Source organism: Pieris napi, chromosome 10 (genome assembly GCF_905475465.1).
Source record: "Pieris napi chromosome 10, ilPieNapi1.2, whole genome shotgun sequence".
Taxonomy (NCBI): Eukaryota; Metazoa; Arthropoda; class Insecta; order Lepidoptera; family Pieridae; genus Pieris; species Pieris napi.
The window spans coordinates 9,326,358-9,347,442 of NC_062243.1; the positions used below are offsets into that span (position 1 = coordinate 9,326,358).

General features: G+C 33.3%; 1 protein-coding gene across 1 annotated transcript in view; it reads left to right on the forward strand.

Moving 5' to 3' along the window:
• LOC125053164 (retinal homeobox protein Rx1-like) overlaps positions 1 to 12,652 on the forward strand; it is a 33,304-nt gene extending 20,652 nt beyond the window's left edge. The window contains exons 3-4 of the mRNA XM_047654395.1: positions 11,003 to 11,165; positions 12,133 to 12,652. Of these exons, the coding sequence (XP_047510351.1) occupies positions 11,003 to 11,165; positions 12,133 to 12,302 (333 nt within the window). The 3' untranslated portion in view covers positions 12,303 to 12,652. The remainder of the gene's footprint in view (positions 1 to 11,002; positions 11,166 to 12,132) is intronic.
• Positions 12,653 to 21,085: the final 8,433 nt, after the last annotated feature.

The window sequence follows — 21,085 nt, forward strand, 5'->3', positions numbered from 1 at the left end:
ATAATGGTTAAGCTACGAACCAAGCAATTAGACTTTAATCTGTCCCTAACATAAGTGACGGCTCTTTAAAATAAGAACAAATTAAGGTTAATAGCTAAAAGCTATGTCCGTAGAAGCGCCTGGCAAAGTCTCCAGTGTAATTACGTAATTGAGTAATGAATTTCTCGACGCTCGGCTAATTAGCGAGCGCTTTAATCTGCTTATTTGTCCATGATAATTCTTCATTAACGTCTCTTATTTGTTGTGAGTGTTAATTAATTTGTAAATTAACTAGCTATTTTATTTGTAAATATTTTTGTATTTAATGTTTTTACATGAGACGGAAAGACGGTAACTAACAGATTTTAAGCTTGTTTTAATTCGACATAAGTATTCACCAATCTTAAAAATACCTACATACATATGTATTCTGATCTCCAATTATCTGTAATAATACCCTAATTAGCACCTGTATACCTAAACTAATATTGTTCATATTAAATCCAGTATTAATTTAATCTGCTTTAATAATAATATTTCTCCTACTTGCCAAATATGATTCATATTGGCGTACCTTCGTCTGATTTAGTATCAATATTTATTATTAATTTATATAACTGGGTTAAAGCGGCAGTAGGCTTACCTGATGTTAAGTGATACCCATGGACATTTACAATGCCTGATGGTTCGTAATTACGTTGCCGGGCTTTTAAGAATTAGTAAGCTCTTTTCGTGAAGAGCTTGAAAAGTCGAAATGGTTCGGATATACTTCAGTGGGCTGGTGCAGATGCGCGGAAAAAATGATTAGTGGAACGACGGACGTCGAGGTGATATGGATGGAATTTTGTGTTCTACCTTTACGTCCATTGATGAAACTCAGCTCAGGTATTAATCCAAACAACTCACAACACTCTCCTTACTCTTATTACTTTAAAGTTTAGTTCTTTTGTTCTAAAATTTCTTCGCAGATTCCATGCCACCCTACACAATTCCCACATCACGCAATATGTTCAAGTTAAGTACTAGTTAAACGTCCGACCTCACTCATTACTGGGTAATTCGATACATTCGGATTGGCTGTTTGTGACGCTGCGGCCAATTACAGGCCGACACGTGACCCACACGTGACAGACACCCACACGGCACGTGACCGACACGGCATTGATGTTGCGATTTTTGCTATTGTTTATTTTGTGACTTTTGAGCAAAGACTATGCAAATAGAGGGATGAAATTTGTATTAACTAAGTCCGAACTACAATCTTATAGAGCGTGAGGACCCTTTACCCCCTCGGGGTATGAAACATTTTTCTGTATCCACCAATATAATTTGGTGGTAGTTTTTGCCTGTTGTTTCAATTCAAATTCAAATCAAAATCATTTATTAATTTAGGTAAGACAATGTACACTTATGAACGTCAAAATGAAATACATATTAAATGCTTCTAATTTTATATTTACTGCCAGTTGCCAAATCAAGGGCGTAGAACGGAAGAGATAAACTGGCAATGAACTCTCCGCCACTCTTTATCGCCAAGTTTTTTGGTTTACACAACGTTTGTAAGGATCTGCAACCATTACACCGTGTTCCACATGACTTAAGTTTAATCAGTTAAATAGTATTTTTCATGAAAAGGCAGAATTTTTCACAGTTAAGGGACAGGCCTTCAAACAGTTTAATCAATAAATTCCTTCATTTAATGCAATCATCTAATAATTATTATTCTAGTGTAACCTTATTTAATTTAGTGGCTTTCTGTGTACGATAAGATTCGAGACTAATAATGTCAAAAATGTATTTGAATTTGATAATCGAGAGTCCCAGTTCGCGCTTAGTATCTACTCTTAAGACCCTTAGTTTGAGATTCAGAAACTAGACTTAGAACAAACTGTAGGTATGTGAAAAATCCTATAGGTAGGTACATTTTTGACCCATTCCAGTCAGGTAGTCTGGTATCTGAACAACAGTTTAGACCAGTTACCCAACGTGGGGCCCATGCTCCAGGCGGGCAATTGGATTTTTAACGCTATTCGAAAATTTATTAAAATTGTTTGATTTGAATTTCAGTTTTTCATTATAATGTTTTGAAAATTTACTTACTGCAACAATTTCCTAGTAATTTCATCCATAAAACTATGATTTATGCTTCTTAAGTGAACAATTCAAATTTTTTATATTAAAAATTATAAGAAGCAAAAGAATTTTATAAAGGCTAACATGGAGCAGATCATCTAAGGATATTATTAATGTTAAGCAGTTACCCTTTCAATTCAATCATTAATACGAAATGTGAGAAATGCAAACGGCCCATATCTCATTATACAAAAAACACATTATATCCCCCACACTCGAACCCACTGGCATTGTCGTTGATCAGCGGTCTGTCTAGTAACAATGATACACTGAGATGGAGGTCGGATAAAGTTGTAATTGAATGCTAATGGTCGTTTTTGCGATGTAATTACAGTTTGTATTATTGACGCGGGTTAGGGTTTCACCATTACATTGTGACGTTTCCCTTGCGACAAAATTTATTTATTTATTTTGTAATCCTAACATAAATTATGTATAACAAATAACTATTATAATAAAGATTAGTCAAGTATGGAATACATAATATATTTATTGCAAAAGGAAAAATCAATAAAAATTATGAAATACATTTAACTAATTAATACCTAAATCGGTAAATAGTTTGTTAGAATTGCAATCAATATTTCTTTATTTTTCAATAATTATTGGCCGTCCAATAGGCCGCATCACAAGTAACTCATTTGTTTATAAAAAAACCTTTGTTTTTATATAACACCTGATGTCAAGTCCGCCGCCGCCGCCCATGGATACTCGTATTGCCAGAAGGCTCACAAGTGCGTTGCCGGCCTTTTAAAAACTGGTACGCTCTTTTCTTGAAGGACCCTAAGTCGAATTGGTGTGGAAATACTTCAGTGGGCACCTGGTTCCACATGGTGTGGTAGTTTGCGGGGCAAAAAATGCTTTAAAAAACGCTCAGTTATGACTCACGACACGACTCACGTCGGGGTGATACGGGTGTTATTTCGTGTTTTGCCTTGACGTGCGATGATAAAAAAAATATTATTGCCAAAACGTCAACTTATATAAAATATAATATAATATTATAGTAGTAATAGCCATAATTTGTGTTACATAAAGGTGCAATGTTCCTCGTTTCGGAGGCCAAGACAAATTTTGAGAAAATTCCGAGAACAGATAATTTTTGCGATTTCAATAGACACAGATCTTAGTAACCTCCCATAGATGGCGCAACTCGACATAAGGCCTCGGGCAGAGGGAGTCTATTTGCGCGCACTTAATATCGCGGTGTTTGCCCGGTGCGATATGAGAGCTATTAACTTGTGCACGCGCCCTTATTTGCCCTCCGACCCTCCACTAAACGCTTGTTTACACGCTAATCTTACATTGACAGCTCATTATATTCATTTCTATTCATTTGCTCTTAAATTCTATGATATTTAATTAGATGAGCGTGGATTAGAACCGAAAAGTGGAAGAGAAATTTTGAAAGAGTTGTATTGCAGTAATGTTTAAAGATTAGGCACACCTAATAGGGTCTTATAGTTTATTAATCGGGTATTTCTGTCTATGGGTTTGAGTAGCGTGACAATCAACAAGTTATACCTGAATATATTCTGTTATAAAAGTTTTATATCAGAGAAAACTCGTTTAAAACATTTGCAATTAAACGGCGAAGCAAACAAAAACGATTGATTGGAAAACAAAAAGAAACACGTTCGTTAGGCCACATTGTGTGCGCTACGTTCGACATTGAGAGATACAGATATACGTATATATATGGTAAAGCTATAGTAGATATTCTAAAAAGAAACAAATATAATAATTTGCTAAAAGTTGGAAATTCGACTCTTCTTGCCAACGCTAAGAAATGATAAAATTAAATGAGGTTTGATTACGTTGGCTAATTCGTTACTTAATTAGACGTTCTCATCAAGACTGGTCTCAATGTGGACCATAAAAATATTATTTAGTTAATAAGGAACTATAATAAGTAACATATATAAAAATACTTATTAGCAAAGTCCTCTTAAATATCTTCTTAATTACTTTACTCCTAATAACTTTCTAATGATTTTCAAAAGCAATGTACACTATTAAGAGCCTTATTGTAGCGTAAAAACGCTTATTTTACCATATTGAAAACAATGTAAATAGGGCTTTTTCATCCTCAATCGATTGCAATAAAAACTGAAAATGTTCACCGCAAAAATCTATCACGAGTAAACGCAATGAAATATCAACTCTAATCCATTGTTTTATGATTTTAATTCATTTAACAAACCGCAGTAGTTACAACTCTCCCTACCGTATTAACACTAAACGGTTTGAAGATAAATTGAAATCAAGAGATGAACTTAGTTGCAGCGGATAATCAATCTTACTGCGTAGAATTACAGTTTATTTTAGTATACAATTGCAATATTGAGTTTCCCGTACGTTCCAATTGCAGTTTATACAAAATTAAACTTTATGTCACAGTGATAAAGTCAATTATGAACTGCGAGCAGTCGTTAAGGGGACGCGATGTTTGCGAGAGTTAATTTAGTTGCAGATTAATTCAGTTTGATTGATGTTTTTGTGCTTTTGATGAGGTCGACAGTTTATTGCGCACTAATTGCGACGACCCGGCTTCCTTTAGATAAAACACCTCCGTGATAAATATATTTTTGTAATACATTTTATATTTTCCACTATTTAGGTAAATTTTTTAGATGATGTATGAGAAAATTAAAAAAATATTCAAGTAACTTGGCTCAAATAATACATAACTGTGTGGCTGATCAACATCTTAATATATATATTTCTTGTGTGCGTGTGTATGTGACTGAACTCCTCCTAAACGACTGGACCGATTTTGATGAAATTTTTTGTGTGTGTTCAAGGGGATCTGGGAATAGTTTAGATTCACAAATCAGCCCGCCAGATGTTAAGGGTAGTCCACCCCTAATTTTTATTTTTTTATTTATAGATAAAATTTTATTTTTTATTTTTTTTATGTTACAGAATTAAAAAATACATACAACCCCTAATTTTCAACCCTCTACGATCAACCCCTATTTTTTTATTATAAATGATATACATGGCAAAACGACGTTTGCCGGATCGGCTAGTAGTCTTATAAAATATGAAATATAGGTAATAAGATATTTTGCCTATCTTTGTTTACTGTATTTATTAAATGTTGTAAAAGTATACATCAATTTCATTGAATTCGCACCTAAGTACATAACATTTAAAAAAATCTATATAATAGGTAATGTTTATGTTTTAAGCTTTAGGTCTAAATTAACATCAATCAACCTCTCATTCTTTTTCAAGAACAAAACGTATTATTATCTTTTTCAATTCGTCAAAATGAATGGGCGCGCTGCAAGTCATTATTAAAGGTAACATCAGAAGCAGACGTCAGGGTCCCATCACTGCCAGATCAGCCCTCCCCTTAAGAAACAAACAAGTCACCACAAAGTAGATACAACCTTATTACTCAAACAATACAGATCAATTTTCAACAAGCTTATCTAAGATATAGGTCTTTTCTGTTTAACGAGTTATCGGCTAACTTTTGGTCCTGCATCTAAGATGGCGATGGCTGTGCATCTCGCTCGCTCATACGAAAGTTGTATAGCCATCTCCTTCGATTTCTTAAAAGAACTTGTGAGAGGGGAATGTGTAAATAAAGGATTTGTCGATCGATGGCTGATGTAGGTACGGCGTTTACGAAGAAAGTTACTTTGACGCAATTTCACGCGGAGAAAAGATTATATAAAGCCATAATTTTATTTAGTCAGGCACAAAACAGTTGAATTTGATTTGAAAGTATTAAAATACAATTAAGATTTTAAAAATTTACTACATTAGATATTCTTTAATATTACCTATATACATACTCGCTATAGGTAGGGTAATTATAAAGGCTGATAATTTTTATGTAACAGAGGGCAAATGGGCAAGAGGCTCACCTAATGTTATGTGATTCAGCCGCTCATGGACACTCACATTGCCAGAAAACTCGCAAGTCAGTTGCCAGCCTTTTAACGGAAATATTTCTTAACCACTTCTATATAGGGCCCTTCAAGTAAATTTCTTCATTCATTCTTTGAATTAGTACTCTACTAATTCAAAACGCCGGCAACGCACTAGCGAACCTTCAAGTATTGTGTATGTTGGTCTCACTTAACATCAAGTGAGCTACCTGCCCATTTGTCCCTATTTATAAATTAAAGAAAACAAAATAAATAAAGCGCTTGTTAAGTATACATATATGATATAACGCGGTGTATAAATGATAGTGTATGTTTGTATAAAGATAGTGTAGCGGGCGGTGGTCAGTGGGTGTAGTAATTGCGTTAGTGCGACCAATAGCCGAGGTCGCTTCTACCTACGTACGGACGAGTTTCACTGCTTGTAATAACTATATTAGGATGAAAATAATCTATCTTAAACATAGATTATAACACTTGATTGCACCAAAAAACATAAATACAGAAAACATTTACAAATAAACATATGAGCGATGCTATTAGAGCAATTAGTTCAAGACTTGAGTGAAAAATATCGGAAGCAATCTAAATCACAATATAAATTATAAATCCCAGACACAAATACATTCCTTATAAGTTAGCTTCTTATTATGTATTACAATTCAATACAAGAATGTTATGTGTGTCTTTTATATATATCTTACATTAAAAATACACACATGTGTAATGCATTCGAATGATTATTTTCTATTGTAGTTACATGTCTCCGACAGGACGGGTTTAATGTCGTCTTCAATTTAAAACAAAGCCTAGCAAATCTATATTCACTAGTGAATTAAAGACAAGAATTCCAACTATAATAAATTTTAAACAACAAAACCAAATAATATTTCAGGACATTCGACATTGGCATTAGACAACTTAAACTGTCAACTTTAAAATCAGGGTACGGACGGACTGGATACAAGGATATTGGCCAACATGGCTTTAGCCTTTCGCCCGACTCATCGTATCAATAAATAATCTTAGGTAATTCAATTCTACCTTTACCAAAATGCTACGTTCACCATCTATCTGCTAAAAGCCATCCTGATCTTAACTACATTCGTGAATTCCACTAACGTTAATATTTAATTTAAATTAATTAATTCGCAGCCTCATAAGAGGATATAGTGGCTGTAGATGACCACGATATGTTTGATACTATTAAAGAAATGAAGGCCGCCATAAACTTTTTAGTATGTTAATAACTGTAATGACAAAACCCACAAATCGTTATATTGAAGCTCAAATTCAAAACCTAGAAGGAATCTACACACGTATAACTGTTAGAGAAACATGGGGTAACAATCGATAGTCGATCTGCTGTCCGCAAAAAGACGAGCGAGTGACATGGAGTGCCCGCCGCGGCTAAACTTTATTGTCTATGCCAAACTCAGTGATACGTACTATTGGCTACAGGTTTATTTTGCTTTTATTTGTTTTCAATATCGAATGCATTCAATGTATTATAAGAGTAATTTAATAGGTTGTGAAATAAAAATAATAATACTACTTGACCTTTTTTAACATATCATATTTTCTATAATATTTTAAAGTGGAACCGCTAGTTATGAATTAGGGTATATACACGGGTCAGAGCAAATCTTTTACCTTATTTACACGGTGTAGATCTTTCGGATGTGTCTCGAGATGATTGCATCGGAAGGCTGACTTCCTGACGCGTCATCGTCACCATTGATACATCCACAATATGAAATTGCTTTTAGGACTTTGAGTATAGATAATACTATCTTATAACGGAAGAGATCATATTAAAGAATATTTTTATAAGTATTAAACTAAATGTAACCTTAAACTGGTCAAATCAAACCAAAAGGTTTTTATTCAAATTAGTATGTACGTAAAGTTTTAAAAAATAAAATTAATTAATTCAATAATTTTAAATCAGTAGTTTGATAATTTATATGCTTTATATATGTTATATAAATTTTTGCATATTTCTGGACATTTTAGCTAAGTACTTCATTCCTTTTTCGACTCGTCTGAGTTGATATGGTGTGTTTGTATAATTGATCTTTTCTTTTTACACAAATTGAACCCAGTCCCAACACGGAGACCGGCATTCTTTTAATTTATTGAAATGTACATTAATTTATTATAATGGTATAATTGATGGTACGTTTATTATTAAGAGTAATTTTCATAGAAACGTTCCTTCTAAATTTCATAACAGGTAATTATTTGTAGTAAAAAAAACCTAAGTGTGCCTTAGGGACTATTACATGAATTAAACTACCTATGTTGACGACACGCGTTGCTCAAGGGATGTAATGGTATGTATAAGTAACTAAGTCCTATGAGACCTAAAATTCGTCAAATGTATAGCACAAAAACCTTTTTTAAAGCCGCAGTTTTTAAAAATTAAAAAACATTCATGACAAATTAAAAATCTCCAAATTACGAATAAATTAATGCAAATACAATTATACGACAATCTCAAGCTCAAAGCTGTTATTTCGTTTACAATTACGGCTAACGCGTTTACATCACAACACATGTCGAGTCAATTTGTTACACAATTAACGCTAAAAGACTCCACAGTGCCAGATAACTCAATTACGTCCAATCCTATAACAAACATCGCGGCGCGGCGGCGGCCAATCGTGTCGCGCTCCGAATTCAAATCTGACAGATGTCATATTCGGGCGCCATTGTTGTTTTTTATCTGACAGTTGGCGCGGGCGGGCTCGAGAGTTGGTTTTATTGTGACGTTTTTATTCAATCAGCGTGTAACAAGAAAGTAACAAGAGATTCCCCGCGGCTCGATAGATTTTTGTTATTGTTGTTTTCGATAATCCTTTTTTTGTTTTATTTATAAATCAATAATTTTATCCAATTGTGTTTGAAATAAAGGGCAATTAATGTGATAAACGTTTTTATTGTAAAGGTGAGTGGTACTACGTTACGGCACTATGTTAATATACCATATTTTATTTATTATTATATTATAATAATAAAATTAATATTAATATAAATTGGTTAATAATTCTTAATAATCATGGGGACATTTATTTCTTTCAATAACGAATTTAAATATAATAATAATATTTACGAATAGATCGTATGGTTTTCGAATAAAAGCATAGATAATTGTTGAATCATCTCCATAGATTAAAAATCTACAAATCTTTAAATAGCATCGTATTAAAATGCGTGTATAAAACACCTAGAACATCGCATGTCTACCGAAGTTACAGCCCTACGTTGGCTAGTTTTGGTAACATTTTATTATTATTAATTACCAAAACAGCGTTATTTGTTGACGTTTGTTCAGTTATAATTAGATTTCCGAAATGATTGCGTATCGCTCCACCTGCACGAAAACAACGACATTTAATGCGTGCCTTATTACTTTAATGTTTCACTTTGTTGTAAATTTTAATTGCTACGAATTATATGGGTTATTCGGACTTTATTATTTGGGTAATCATGTTCTAGGTTAGATCTAAGATAGAGTGTGGTACAGGTTAGTCTTTATTTATATTAACTTACGAGCTTTAATCGTTTATTTATTATTTGCTATGAAGGACACTTAAAACCTTTTAACTTTTCAAATATTTATTTATTTTATTTTCTTACAGTACTTATTAATAAAAATGCAATAAAGAACTTAATATACAAAAATTAAACAAAGTACACACATGTCCGTCTTTCTTTTTAAAACTTAAACCCTGAAATAATGCGATCAGAAAGGTCAGCCTGAGATATTAATATTATTGCGGGTGCGCAATACGCGAGCAAATGGTGCTTCACTAATTTACTATGACATACCTAGTTGTTACGTTACGCATACGAATAATAAGAATTGTCGCCTGCAATAGGTCAACAAAAATAATAATTAAATAAACAAACTCAACAGCTCGTCTGCACTATTCTTACAGAACGGTTTTAGCTATTAAACCATTTTCTATGATTTGTTCTATGCCCTACGTTCGCCTATTATATGGGTAGCAGACGACGTCTCGAGCCGACACCATATCTCATGGGTCCCCCACATACGATACAATAACACGACTTTTGACAAACTTTCATACTCTATAATCCGATTTGAATTAAATGCCATTGTCAAAAATTACAAGTCATTTGCGAATCTTCTGAATGTCACTAAGTTTACTAGTGACAAGATATCCATGTATTACTTTGGCTAAAAGAGTTGCTAGCAAAGTATGGTGGTATCAGCGTTTATACGCCTTATTATCCGTTCATTTCTATTTAACTATAGGTATTGTCTTGTCTAGTTATAAGCGTATTATAGTCGTCAATTCAAAATCGATGTAACGTTTAACCAAGTTTAATAAGTTTGGCAGAAATGCCATCAAGAGTCGTGTAACGTTCTCCGCACAAATCGTAGAAGTCACGCGAGCTTCGTATTTTTACCTTCACCCCATGAATATATCATTTGACACTACAATTCGACACCAAATTTATTCCTTAACGGCACTTATTAAATTTAAACCTTATACTGTAAGGGATAAAGTAGATATTTATGGTTAAATAGCGCACAAAATAAATATACTAAAACAGGACATTTATATGATTGAGTTCAAAGTTTTGTTGTGTCTAGTCTGATACGGTTTAGGGACGTGTTTGGCGGCTGATTTATTGTGAACGAAACTCTAGTTTTACGGTTGGGGGTAAAGTTTCATAGTATAATGGGCAAATAGATGGCACATCAATTTCCAACGACTCACCTCATTAATTTGCTTTTTATTGTTGGGAAAGTTTGTGATTTAAATTGCGGTTCCTCGGTGTTATTTCGCTATGTAAAGACATTACGAATACATTGTAAGAAGTCACTAAATTTAATTAAAATTACTCTCACTCGACGGGTCTAAATCTTCGGGTCTAAATCTTCGGTCTAAGTTTCTTACGTTTTATTCACTTGACAAGAAAATTGTTGCTAATAAGTGTTCTATGCATTTCAGGTGTGGTTCCAGAATCGTCGTGCCAAGTGGCGTCGGCAGGAGAAAATGGAGGCCGCTCGCCTCGGATTGTCAGAATACGGCTGTGCACCTGTACCCCGTCTGTCTGCCCTTGGCTTGCCTGTTGATCCTTGGCTCGCCCCACCCTTGCTTACTGCTCTACCAGGTACTTGTTCTATTAGTACCTTTCTTTTGCAGCCTGATAGAAGTTTTATATGTTTTTGGGATTGTGTTGTAATTGACGCAAGACGTACCTGTTATTACGTGTCAAAAGGCTTCCAACCATAGATCAGATATTATACTATTCAAGTCATATCAATACATGTATTGCATTAAGCAAAATATACATTTACACCGTACACGGAACGCACATATTAAACAATAAAGTACCTATTTATACTCATGAGTTATATAGGTTCTCAATTTATTTTTTTTATTTTTGAAGTTATACTTCTTTAGGCGCGTTTCGAAAAATTTATGAGAGTGAAATTTTACGATGCGCGCGCACCGTGACACAAAATTAATAGAATGAAATTGCCCACGAAAGATGCTACGGCAGTGGACATAATTTAAAAACAACATTCGAAAAATAATAGAATTTATGTTACACTTAATGTAAGAGAATAATAATAAATATTTATTTATTTAATTTTTAAATGTAAAATGAACTTTATTGACTATAATGACTCCTTTGCCAGTCTTTGATTATTTAATTGTAATTAATTATTTGCATGCAATAAAAAAATATATTTAATAATGCCTACGAAGTATAACTTCTTACGCGCGTACATAAGTAGGCCTACTACGCACCCTTTTTTTTATAAAAGCTTGCTAATGTTCGGCACACTGATACTTTGATAAATAAAAAAATACAATACAAGATTTAACGTGAAGAAAATACTAATAAACTTCATAAATAATAAAAACTAAAGGAAAATTGATTTCAAAGTGTGATAGGAGCAACTATAGATATGCAGACCTAGCTTGTTTATCAGAATGCTCAAACTTGATATCTGAGAGTTTTGGACAAAACGCGTTCCTCTAATAGGAGAAGGAAAGAAGATCCAGGAAAGGATCTCCATTTTAATTTAGTACACAAAAATACGAGTGTCTAATGATATATTTCATTCCAGGTTTCCTGAGTCATCCCCCATCAGGGTACCCAAGCTACCTAACTCCACCAGCGCCATCGGTCCCTGCGCCACCAGCCCCAGGTGACCCGCGATCATCCTCCATCGCAGCGCTGAGAATGAAGGCCAAGGAACATGTGGAAAGCCTTAGTAAAGGCCTGCAAATGGTTTAGTGATATGCGTGTGAATGCTGAACATTTCTAAAACTTATGTGATTTGATATTTTATTTCCCAAATCTTTGGAAAAACTTTATTTTTGAGCATGATGACTATTCATTATCTATGGAGCTCATTAGTCTTTCTATTTAATGCTCTGACTGGATCTAAAATTATATCCGGCTGAAATGTATTGATCAATTGACAAAGAAAAATACTGGAAACAATTGGGTTTTTGAAAAAAAAATTTTTTGTGATAATATTTTTTTATTTTTTTCGCAATAATTAATAGTAAACGCTGTACTGTTAAATTGCTTTAACATTATGACGTCACATGATGACCGATCATTCATGGCGCGTTTAAAGTCACGTGATTTTTATTTAAATTTCATAAATTTTTAATTGTTTATAGTTAATTGAAAACAATTTTTTTTAAGTTTTTGCATTAAACAATAAAGTTTTAAAATACATAAAAAAATCATTTTTTTTTTTCAAAAACCCAATTATGTTAATAAACTGAAATTATTCTTATGATATTGTAAATACTGTATACAATGGGTAGTGTATGCTTCAATAGCGATCTTCTCTGCTAGTTTAATTGAGTTGTCAGTGTTAATAGTCACGGTATTTCAACCAATAGGTTAATTTATTTGTTTATATGTGATAATTTCATTTGACTTAATTGTTTTCTTTTGAGACAAGACAGTTCCTTAAACAAATACTATAAATGCAATTAAGGTTATTATGCTATCACACCTATGCTGTCGAATCATTTATAATGAATTACTTTATAAATATGGTTATGCAGTTCTTGTGTAAAACTTGTGTGGAGATGGAAGTTTTAATTTACCGCGAGTAAAAGCTACTCTAAATTGTAAAGAATATATTAATTTGACAACAGAGAATTGGTCGTGACTATGCGCCGTAAAACTGTACAGTTAACACGATATGTTTGTGATAGTTGTGTCTCAGAAAGACAGCTCAGACGAATCGGCTTCTTCGATAGAAGAATAACAAGAGATTATTCTTCTAACGGCCGTACTCAACGTCGTCAGTTTAATCTGTAGTTATAGATAATAATTATAACGAAATAACGATATTTAATGATCAGTTAACGACTGATTTAAGGGCGGTAAAGACCTTCGTTTTCCAATTGTGTCTATGGGGATTTTATTTAAATCTTTCTAAATGGCCTATTAATCTTTATTTTTTAATTCAACAAAAAAATTAAAAACACTATTATTACGGTTATGTCTCTGAAGAAAACGGTTTAATATAACATTGTAAATATTGTATATACCATGTGTCTTTATTTATTAATAAAACGCCATATTTTTAAAATAAATTAGATAAGGTAGAGCTATTATAAACGGAATATTCTTTCCTTTCCTTACAAGACAAGTTGTGAGAACAATTCTATGAAATTTAATTATACTTGTGTTTTTATTATGGAAACTTAACATTCATTTATTTCACGCTCAAGCAAAACACATGAACATTAATTGTAATTTAAGTCAAAACTTATGTAACGCGACTTTATCACTAATAATACGTTTTTGTCTTGTAACTATTGTATTAATTTATAAGACATTTGAACAAAACCCAGGAAGTTGTGAAGAAACCTAGAAAACCCCACGTGGGGTTTTCTAGTACTAAATGAGGAATGTCATCAAACGGCCCTTCACTAGAAAAACTAAACGATTTGTAGTAATTACAATAGCTATTTAATTATGTTTGGACTATTAAATCTTATTTAAACAATCGTAATCACAATTTTGTTAAAAAAATTATATTCTCTACCAATTTTATTAAAAGAATTTTATTTAACTTTTATGTACTTAATTAAGAATATATTAGTAGTAATTGTAAATAGATAAAGTAACGATTGAGATTTACTTATTTAATACGTTTTTTACATTTATTTTATCACAGCTACCCGAACTTAAAAATTGCCAATACTTGATAAAATGTAGATTCCGTAAATTAAGGTTATGTAATATAAATATAGGATAATACGCAATAAGAGATAAATAAATGTGTTCTTTCATACAATTTTTTTGAATTATTTAATAAACCTTAAACAAAGCCTGATAAACGTTCTATAACCCATATATTTTAAAAATTATTGTTAAACTAAACAAGTAAACAGCCCTGCGATTCTGTAACTCACTTTTCGAACTCACACAGCGGTTTATGCAGCGGCGGTCGCGCTCAAATCAGTCGTGAAGCAGTCATTTTACGATTTGGCATTCTGATAAACAATAAACTACAAGGTGGGACCTTATCAGAAATCAGAATGCCAAATCGTAAAATGACTGCTTCACGACTGATTTTGCTTCACGCAGGGCTGGTCTAATAGCACCATTGAAATATGAAACTAAGGTACTCAACTGTCTCTCTTCAACACACGATTTGAGAGAAAGAGACGAAAGAGCACTTCTGTTAAAAATATGTTTGGATGATTTTCATCTCTACCGGAAAACACCTTGGCAAATTTTTGTGCCACAAATGGATGACTGCGGAAGTAGTGTCTCAATTTTGAACTCGATCGCGGGAGAAACACCAAATTTGCACTTGTCATCTTTTTTTCGGCCATTCACTACCCTATCAATTGCTCAAAGTACTCAACAACTTTTGGCGTCTCCAGGGAAGCAGACGGAGAGTTACAGATTTCATAAATGGTTCCTATATCCTCGACCCAGTGGGAGTTTAAAACCATACTCATGTTTTTTCGTCATACTCCAAACAAATTGGTTTATAATTTCACTAAAAGTTAAAAAATTCAAAAATGGATCGAAGCTTTTTCGTTTTTAATTTTCTTTTTGCCTACCGTTTCTGCAGGCCCTCAACTTTTTGACGGAGACACAATTTCGCTGATGTGCTGTCCGAAGGAATAGAAGAAGCCTTGCAAAATTTAAGCCATAATGGCCCGCAAACAGCGATTTTGACCATCGGCTATCTTGTTTTTGGTTCTTTTGGACTAAAACTTCCACTCCGTCAAATTGCCACCAGTTCTTGACCTAACGCAGCAAATTTGATCTCACTAGGTGTCACCGTTTAGGCGGGCGTTGAAATTTTTTTTGAATGATTTCATGATTCAATGATTTTGGAGTTTCTATACGAAAACGTCAAAAATACCCCATAATCCCTATCCCTTGAAATATAGGTGATGAATGAATTAAACGTAACCAGTAAAGATTTACGTATAGTCGTATTTTTAATTAGACGAAGCCAACTGACAGTAGCTAATGTCACTTTGTAAAATAATGTTGCCATATTTAAAGTTATAGTGAAACGTTCAGATCTTGTTCACTCAGATGAATGAACAATAAGTGTGAATAGTTAATCATTTCAAACTATAAAAGAATATTATTTCTATTTCAAAATTGTATTAAAGTGCTCTGATATAAGTTAGGTACTAGTACTATGTAACTACAATCAGTTTTTTGACGGCTTATTACAAAGCGCGGCGCGGCGACTAGTGCCATCACCGATCATTAATTCAGGGGTCTCTACTTTGTCACAACACTATTTTTATTTCATTAAAAACTGACAACACCGTAAACGTCAGTTGACTTCGTCTAATTAAAAATTCGACTATAGGTAAATGCCTGACACACGTCTTCGATTTTAATGTTGGTTAACCTTTATCGTAACAAGTGCTGATTTGCCATCTTGAAAAGATAAATCCATTGGTGCCCAGTCGTAATGTGAACAGGACACCTGGAGGGAGAGGATAAAATTTGTTTCCTTTAACCAAAGGATCATCCATTTCTTCATAACACAAGACGTAAGATCTCGTCTCTGAGGGTAATATTCAGTCAGGACTTAACGCTTAATACGATTTTCATAAGTCATATTAGATACGTGTTTGACATACGGGTGTCATACTTATGAAGAACAGCGGTTTTACTGTTGAGGTTCCAGATCCGTGGTTATAGAAGGCAACAGCACAAAACCGAGACGCTATAACGCCCAAACCCAATAATCTATCCACAATCTCAGATTGAAAACAATCTCAGATTGAAAACAATCTGTGATCAATCCGTGACAGTCGATCGATCTCCTATGTGCATCCCAATAACCAAACCTTACGAAGACAATCCATTTTTGGCGACGGATAAAATGCTCTTTGTTGTTTTACCGAGTTTTCACTCATATTTGATAATCAATGTAACCCAAATAAAGTAAACAAAACCATACAAATAACATTAAAATATAAATGTGTATGTTTAAAATATAACAAACAATTTTTAATTATTTAAAAAACTGGTGTAAGTTAAAATCTGTTAAAATAATTTACTGTTGAAAGCGAGCTATCGAACTGTCATTTTCATACAAATGTCTATCCACAGACACCGATACGATCTCCCATGGATAGCTAGTATCTACAGATGGCTATTACATTCCGTTGATTGGTTATTGGCACACTTGTTACAACATTTGGATTAAGATTACTATCTCAGATGGTGGGTTATGGATTGAGATAGGTTATTGGGTCCGGGCGTAAGTCAATAACCTTGATTCTATAAATGTAACATCAGAATAACAAAGCTTTCGATTTGTGGCTCAGAAAGCCAGTTACTTAGGCCTTCTGTACCTAACACACGTTGATTCTTGATTGTTATGTAAACCACACTTTATTTACCTCTCTTCTTTTACAGTTGGGGTTCGAACACAGCATTAAACGGATTGATTAAGGTAACCTTTTTATCTTAATATAAGCTCTGACGCTACATTGTGGTACATAAAAGTATCTAAAAAGTATAGAATAGACACTTCACAGACTACACTTTAATAAATAAACCGAATTGCACTCAATTATTGTGTTTTTCTCTCTCTTCGGTTTATGTTTGTGTTCGATGAAAAGATAGGGCAGGGCTTACATGGAGGTACTAAAAATTTTTTTTCTTCTTTGGTTCAATAGTAGGTACGCACCAACGCAAAAGGGGAAAAGATTAGTTTTTTCTTACATTAACCCGTAGTAGTTTTTTTACTTTAGGTAATCTTGATTTTCCTAAGGATTTTTCTGTGTAAACTACTAAATTAGTAATAGTCCAAATCCAGTTTTAATTAAGCATTATGTTTACTACCTGAGCATTGAGCGTGTAGACGTATATGTATTGTACGAATATGAGCGTGTAGACGGGAAAGCACTGAGCAAATAAACCAGAATATGGGTAAACAGGAATGTGTCGAATGCTACGACCAGCAGGCTTGCCTCGTGAAAAACGATAGAGGCAATCGAGATGTGGTGTTGGAAGAGGATGTTGGGAATATCATGGACTGCAAAAGGAACCAACAATCCCATTCTCAACCAACTACAGATCAGCACAAAACTAGCAACTATCATTTACAAACGGGTGCTTAGCTATTTTTGCCATATTGCAAGCAGATGGTCTCGACAAACTCGTAAGGAGTAATGGCAGGAGAAGTCGGGGTCGATCGCCTACCCTTTGGTCTGACGGACTTAAGACAATTATGGGTCTAAATATCCCTAATGGATGAGGCAAGCTGGGGATAGATGATGACCGGCTTTTAATGATAGGTACGACCTTTAGTAATGAAGACTACGAAGAAGAACAGCATTGAGCGTAGTACTTACTTGTTTTTAACAGTGTTATTATAAATACCGATTACTATTTTAAAAAAAGTTATTATGTACGAAATGCAAACATAAAATGAAACATAAAATGTTTTATCCCAGACACCCGATGTATTTTGATAGAGCTTTTTTTCATGATTTCAATTTTATTCAACAAAAAATAGTAACAATTTGAATGAAAAAGATTTGGTTATGTTAGTTTATCTTCATGCAAAGAGATAAGGGTGATTATTGGGTGACTCTTATGTTTAAAAATCGACCCCGGTGTGAAATGTGGGATCTTCGAGTTTAAGCACTAGATGGCGTGGGCCCAGCCTGAGGGTGGGAATTGGAAATTGGAAAGAAAAATAACGATACCAATCAGAGTAATGTACCTACCCACTGATTTGGGAAATTGTTTTAGTTTAAGTGTGTGAGTGGCGTAATTTAAATACCAGTTCCATTTATTTCTATCATTGGAATAAACAAATGATTATTAACAATAGCAAATCATTTTTCGATTTCACTTTTTACCCGCTGTGTTCTATATTTAAATCTCGATGCCTCCATGTGAGCCTTCCATAGCGCACCCGTAACAAAATGAATAGTCCGCGTCGTCGCACTCGATTAGCGCGCAAACGCCGCATTAACATGTTATTGGACTGCCTCCCCCTCGTCCCACTACACCCCTCACTCCACTAAACCCCACCAGAGACGAGCCGCACTGATTATTTGTTTTCAATGTTTTATCAGTTGAGTCAAGGTTCAAAAAGGCTTAATTAAAATCACGATTCGATTTAATTATTGATCCTGAATATGTTCTTTGAAGTATGTACGTAAGTAATGGAGTAGCACAATTCTGGGTTTGTTTCATTGATTTGTTCTTTAATGTGACTAGGTAAACAGCTGGGTGTGCTAACTTGTGTGTATTGTTTCGCCCTGAGTCGTACCCTTGTTATATGTATATAAAGTCGACCACTAAGCCACCTCGGTGGTGCTAATTTATATATGTATATATATGTATTTATTATTAAAATGGAAGTCACACTATAGACCTCCAGCCCCGGAGTTGTTATAAAATAACAATTTGTTATAGCTCCACATTTTAAAATTTAAATAAATAAGTATAATTTTTAGTTTATTAAGCATGTTATACTAGAGACTATGAAGCGTCAGTTGTCATAATGATCAAATTATACAGTCGAGGGAGTAAAGCATTATAATGACGAGATTTGCATCGAATATTAAACAAATCAACTAATTACAGTTCCGCCTTAAACAATTATAATTGGTCTAAGAGTCAACGTCATATTTTTATTATTATTGTTTTAAACCCTATCATCACTCAATACGCCTACCTCTTGATTATTTCATCAGTTAAACAGAAGTGTACCTCGCTTAATAACGGTCATCATACTCTGTTCCAGAGAAGTACAAACTTTCAGGTACTTTCGACCAGACCTTTTCAAATGTTTCGTGTTCTTGGCACAGTCTTGACTCGAAATCAAACAATAATTTTCGAAGAAAGTTTACCGCGAGTAGCTCATTTATGCGTGATAAGCGATTTTGCGATTGTTTTATTCAGCAAAACGACGATAAATAACCAAAATATTAATTTAAAAAAAAAATAGTCAAATCCCGTGAACGTTTTGTGGCTCTGCGTAGTGTACGTTTGCGTTTGACAGTCGCTGTGATCGGGTTGGTCACGGCAGTCGCTCGTTAGCACTGCCTGCTCCTTACAGTTAATTGTTAATACATTTGTACACTTCTAACTTACCGCACTCATTTAGTTAATTTTAATAAGCAATGCTCGTTTATACAAAAAGTTTAAATTAGTCTCTCGTCGTCATCTCTATAGAGAGATAGGTCACCATCGGCTTATGCCTAATTCTGTGTGATTGTCTTGTTTCGTATTGCAAAGCTGTATCTTGGATTTCAAATTTTTTCTCAGTTTTAAAGTTCTGAAAACTAAGCAGCATTACACATTCTGAACTTTAATTCAGTATTCTGTATTTTTGTAGTAACTATCAAAAACTATGACTAACTCTAAGTTATTATTGTTTAATTAGTATTATATGTTATAAAAAAAATCTATTATAGGAACGATGTCAAACTTAAATATAGTTCTTTTATTATTTGCTTATTTTAGTTACCAAAGCGCCATCTATGGTCGAGTAGGAAAACTAATCTGCTCTAAAATTCGATTAATTTAGTTTACAATTAATATCGTTTTCTTATTTCAATTTAATAAGTTAGGAGATGTCCATAGGAATAAGTACCTAATTTACATTTAGTTCTCCAATTGGTCACTGCATAACTTACCTACCTTTCGGAAAATTTTCTAATTAGTTTGCCCGTAGGCTCTTAGGGTCGGAAATTGGAATAAAGGGTGTAGGACACAAAAATACAATTTGCAAGTCAAAGCCACTAAAAACTCGTAAAAACGTCCGAAACGATCCCATAGAACCAATTTTACATAACACACGCTTTGAAGACTAATAGCAGGAATTACGAAGTTTGTATTTAATTTTGATTTTATAATAAATATCTCATATAAAATGGTAATATACAAATTTACTAAAATAAAAAGGAAACTTTCTTAATAAATAGAGGAACTACTTTACCCTCAATTATAAAGTAAACGTAAAAACATAGAAACATTTTTTATATTTCAATCAAACCAAAATTGGAATTCAAATATCAATGTGAGTTTTAACTTACATTATACCTATTCGGGTATATATATTAAATTAATTTAAATTATTTTCTTATTAAGATATGTAAGACAATATTGTTTGTTTTCTCTGTTCATACTATTTGTTATCATTAACGTTAATGATTTAAAAAATATGATTATTATACATTAAATTTTATTCCAGCGCTCTCTAGTGGTTAATAGAAAAAGTAGAATCTGTAATCACCATAACCCGGTAAAGCGGCATCTGTTTAATATTACATGAAACTTAAACTCAACCATCTGAATTTCCCACATGGTTGGAACGGTATAATTAATTTTCAAAATGTATATTTGTGTTTGTATTTAATACTTTTAAAATACAATTAGCCTATGTAAATTCTGGCAGTTTAAAGTAAAGCGAAACTTTTAACATTCTTTTTAAATTAAACTTGTGATAGTTTGTCTTAAATTGTTGTTCTTTTGTTTCGCTAGGTGGCGGTATTCTAAGTAATAACTAGGTTCTATATTTAACAAAACTA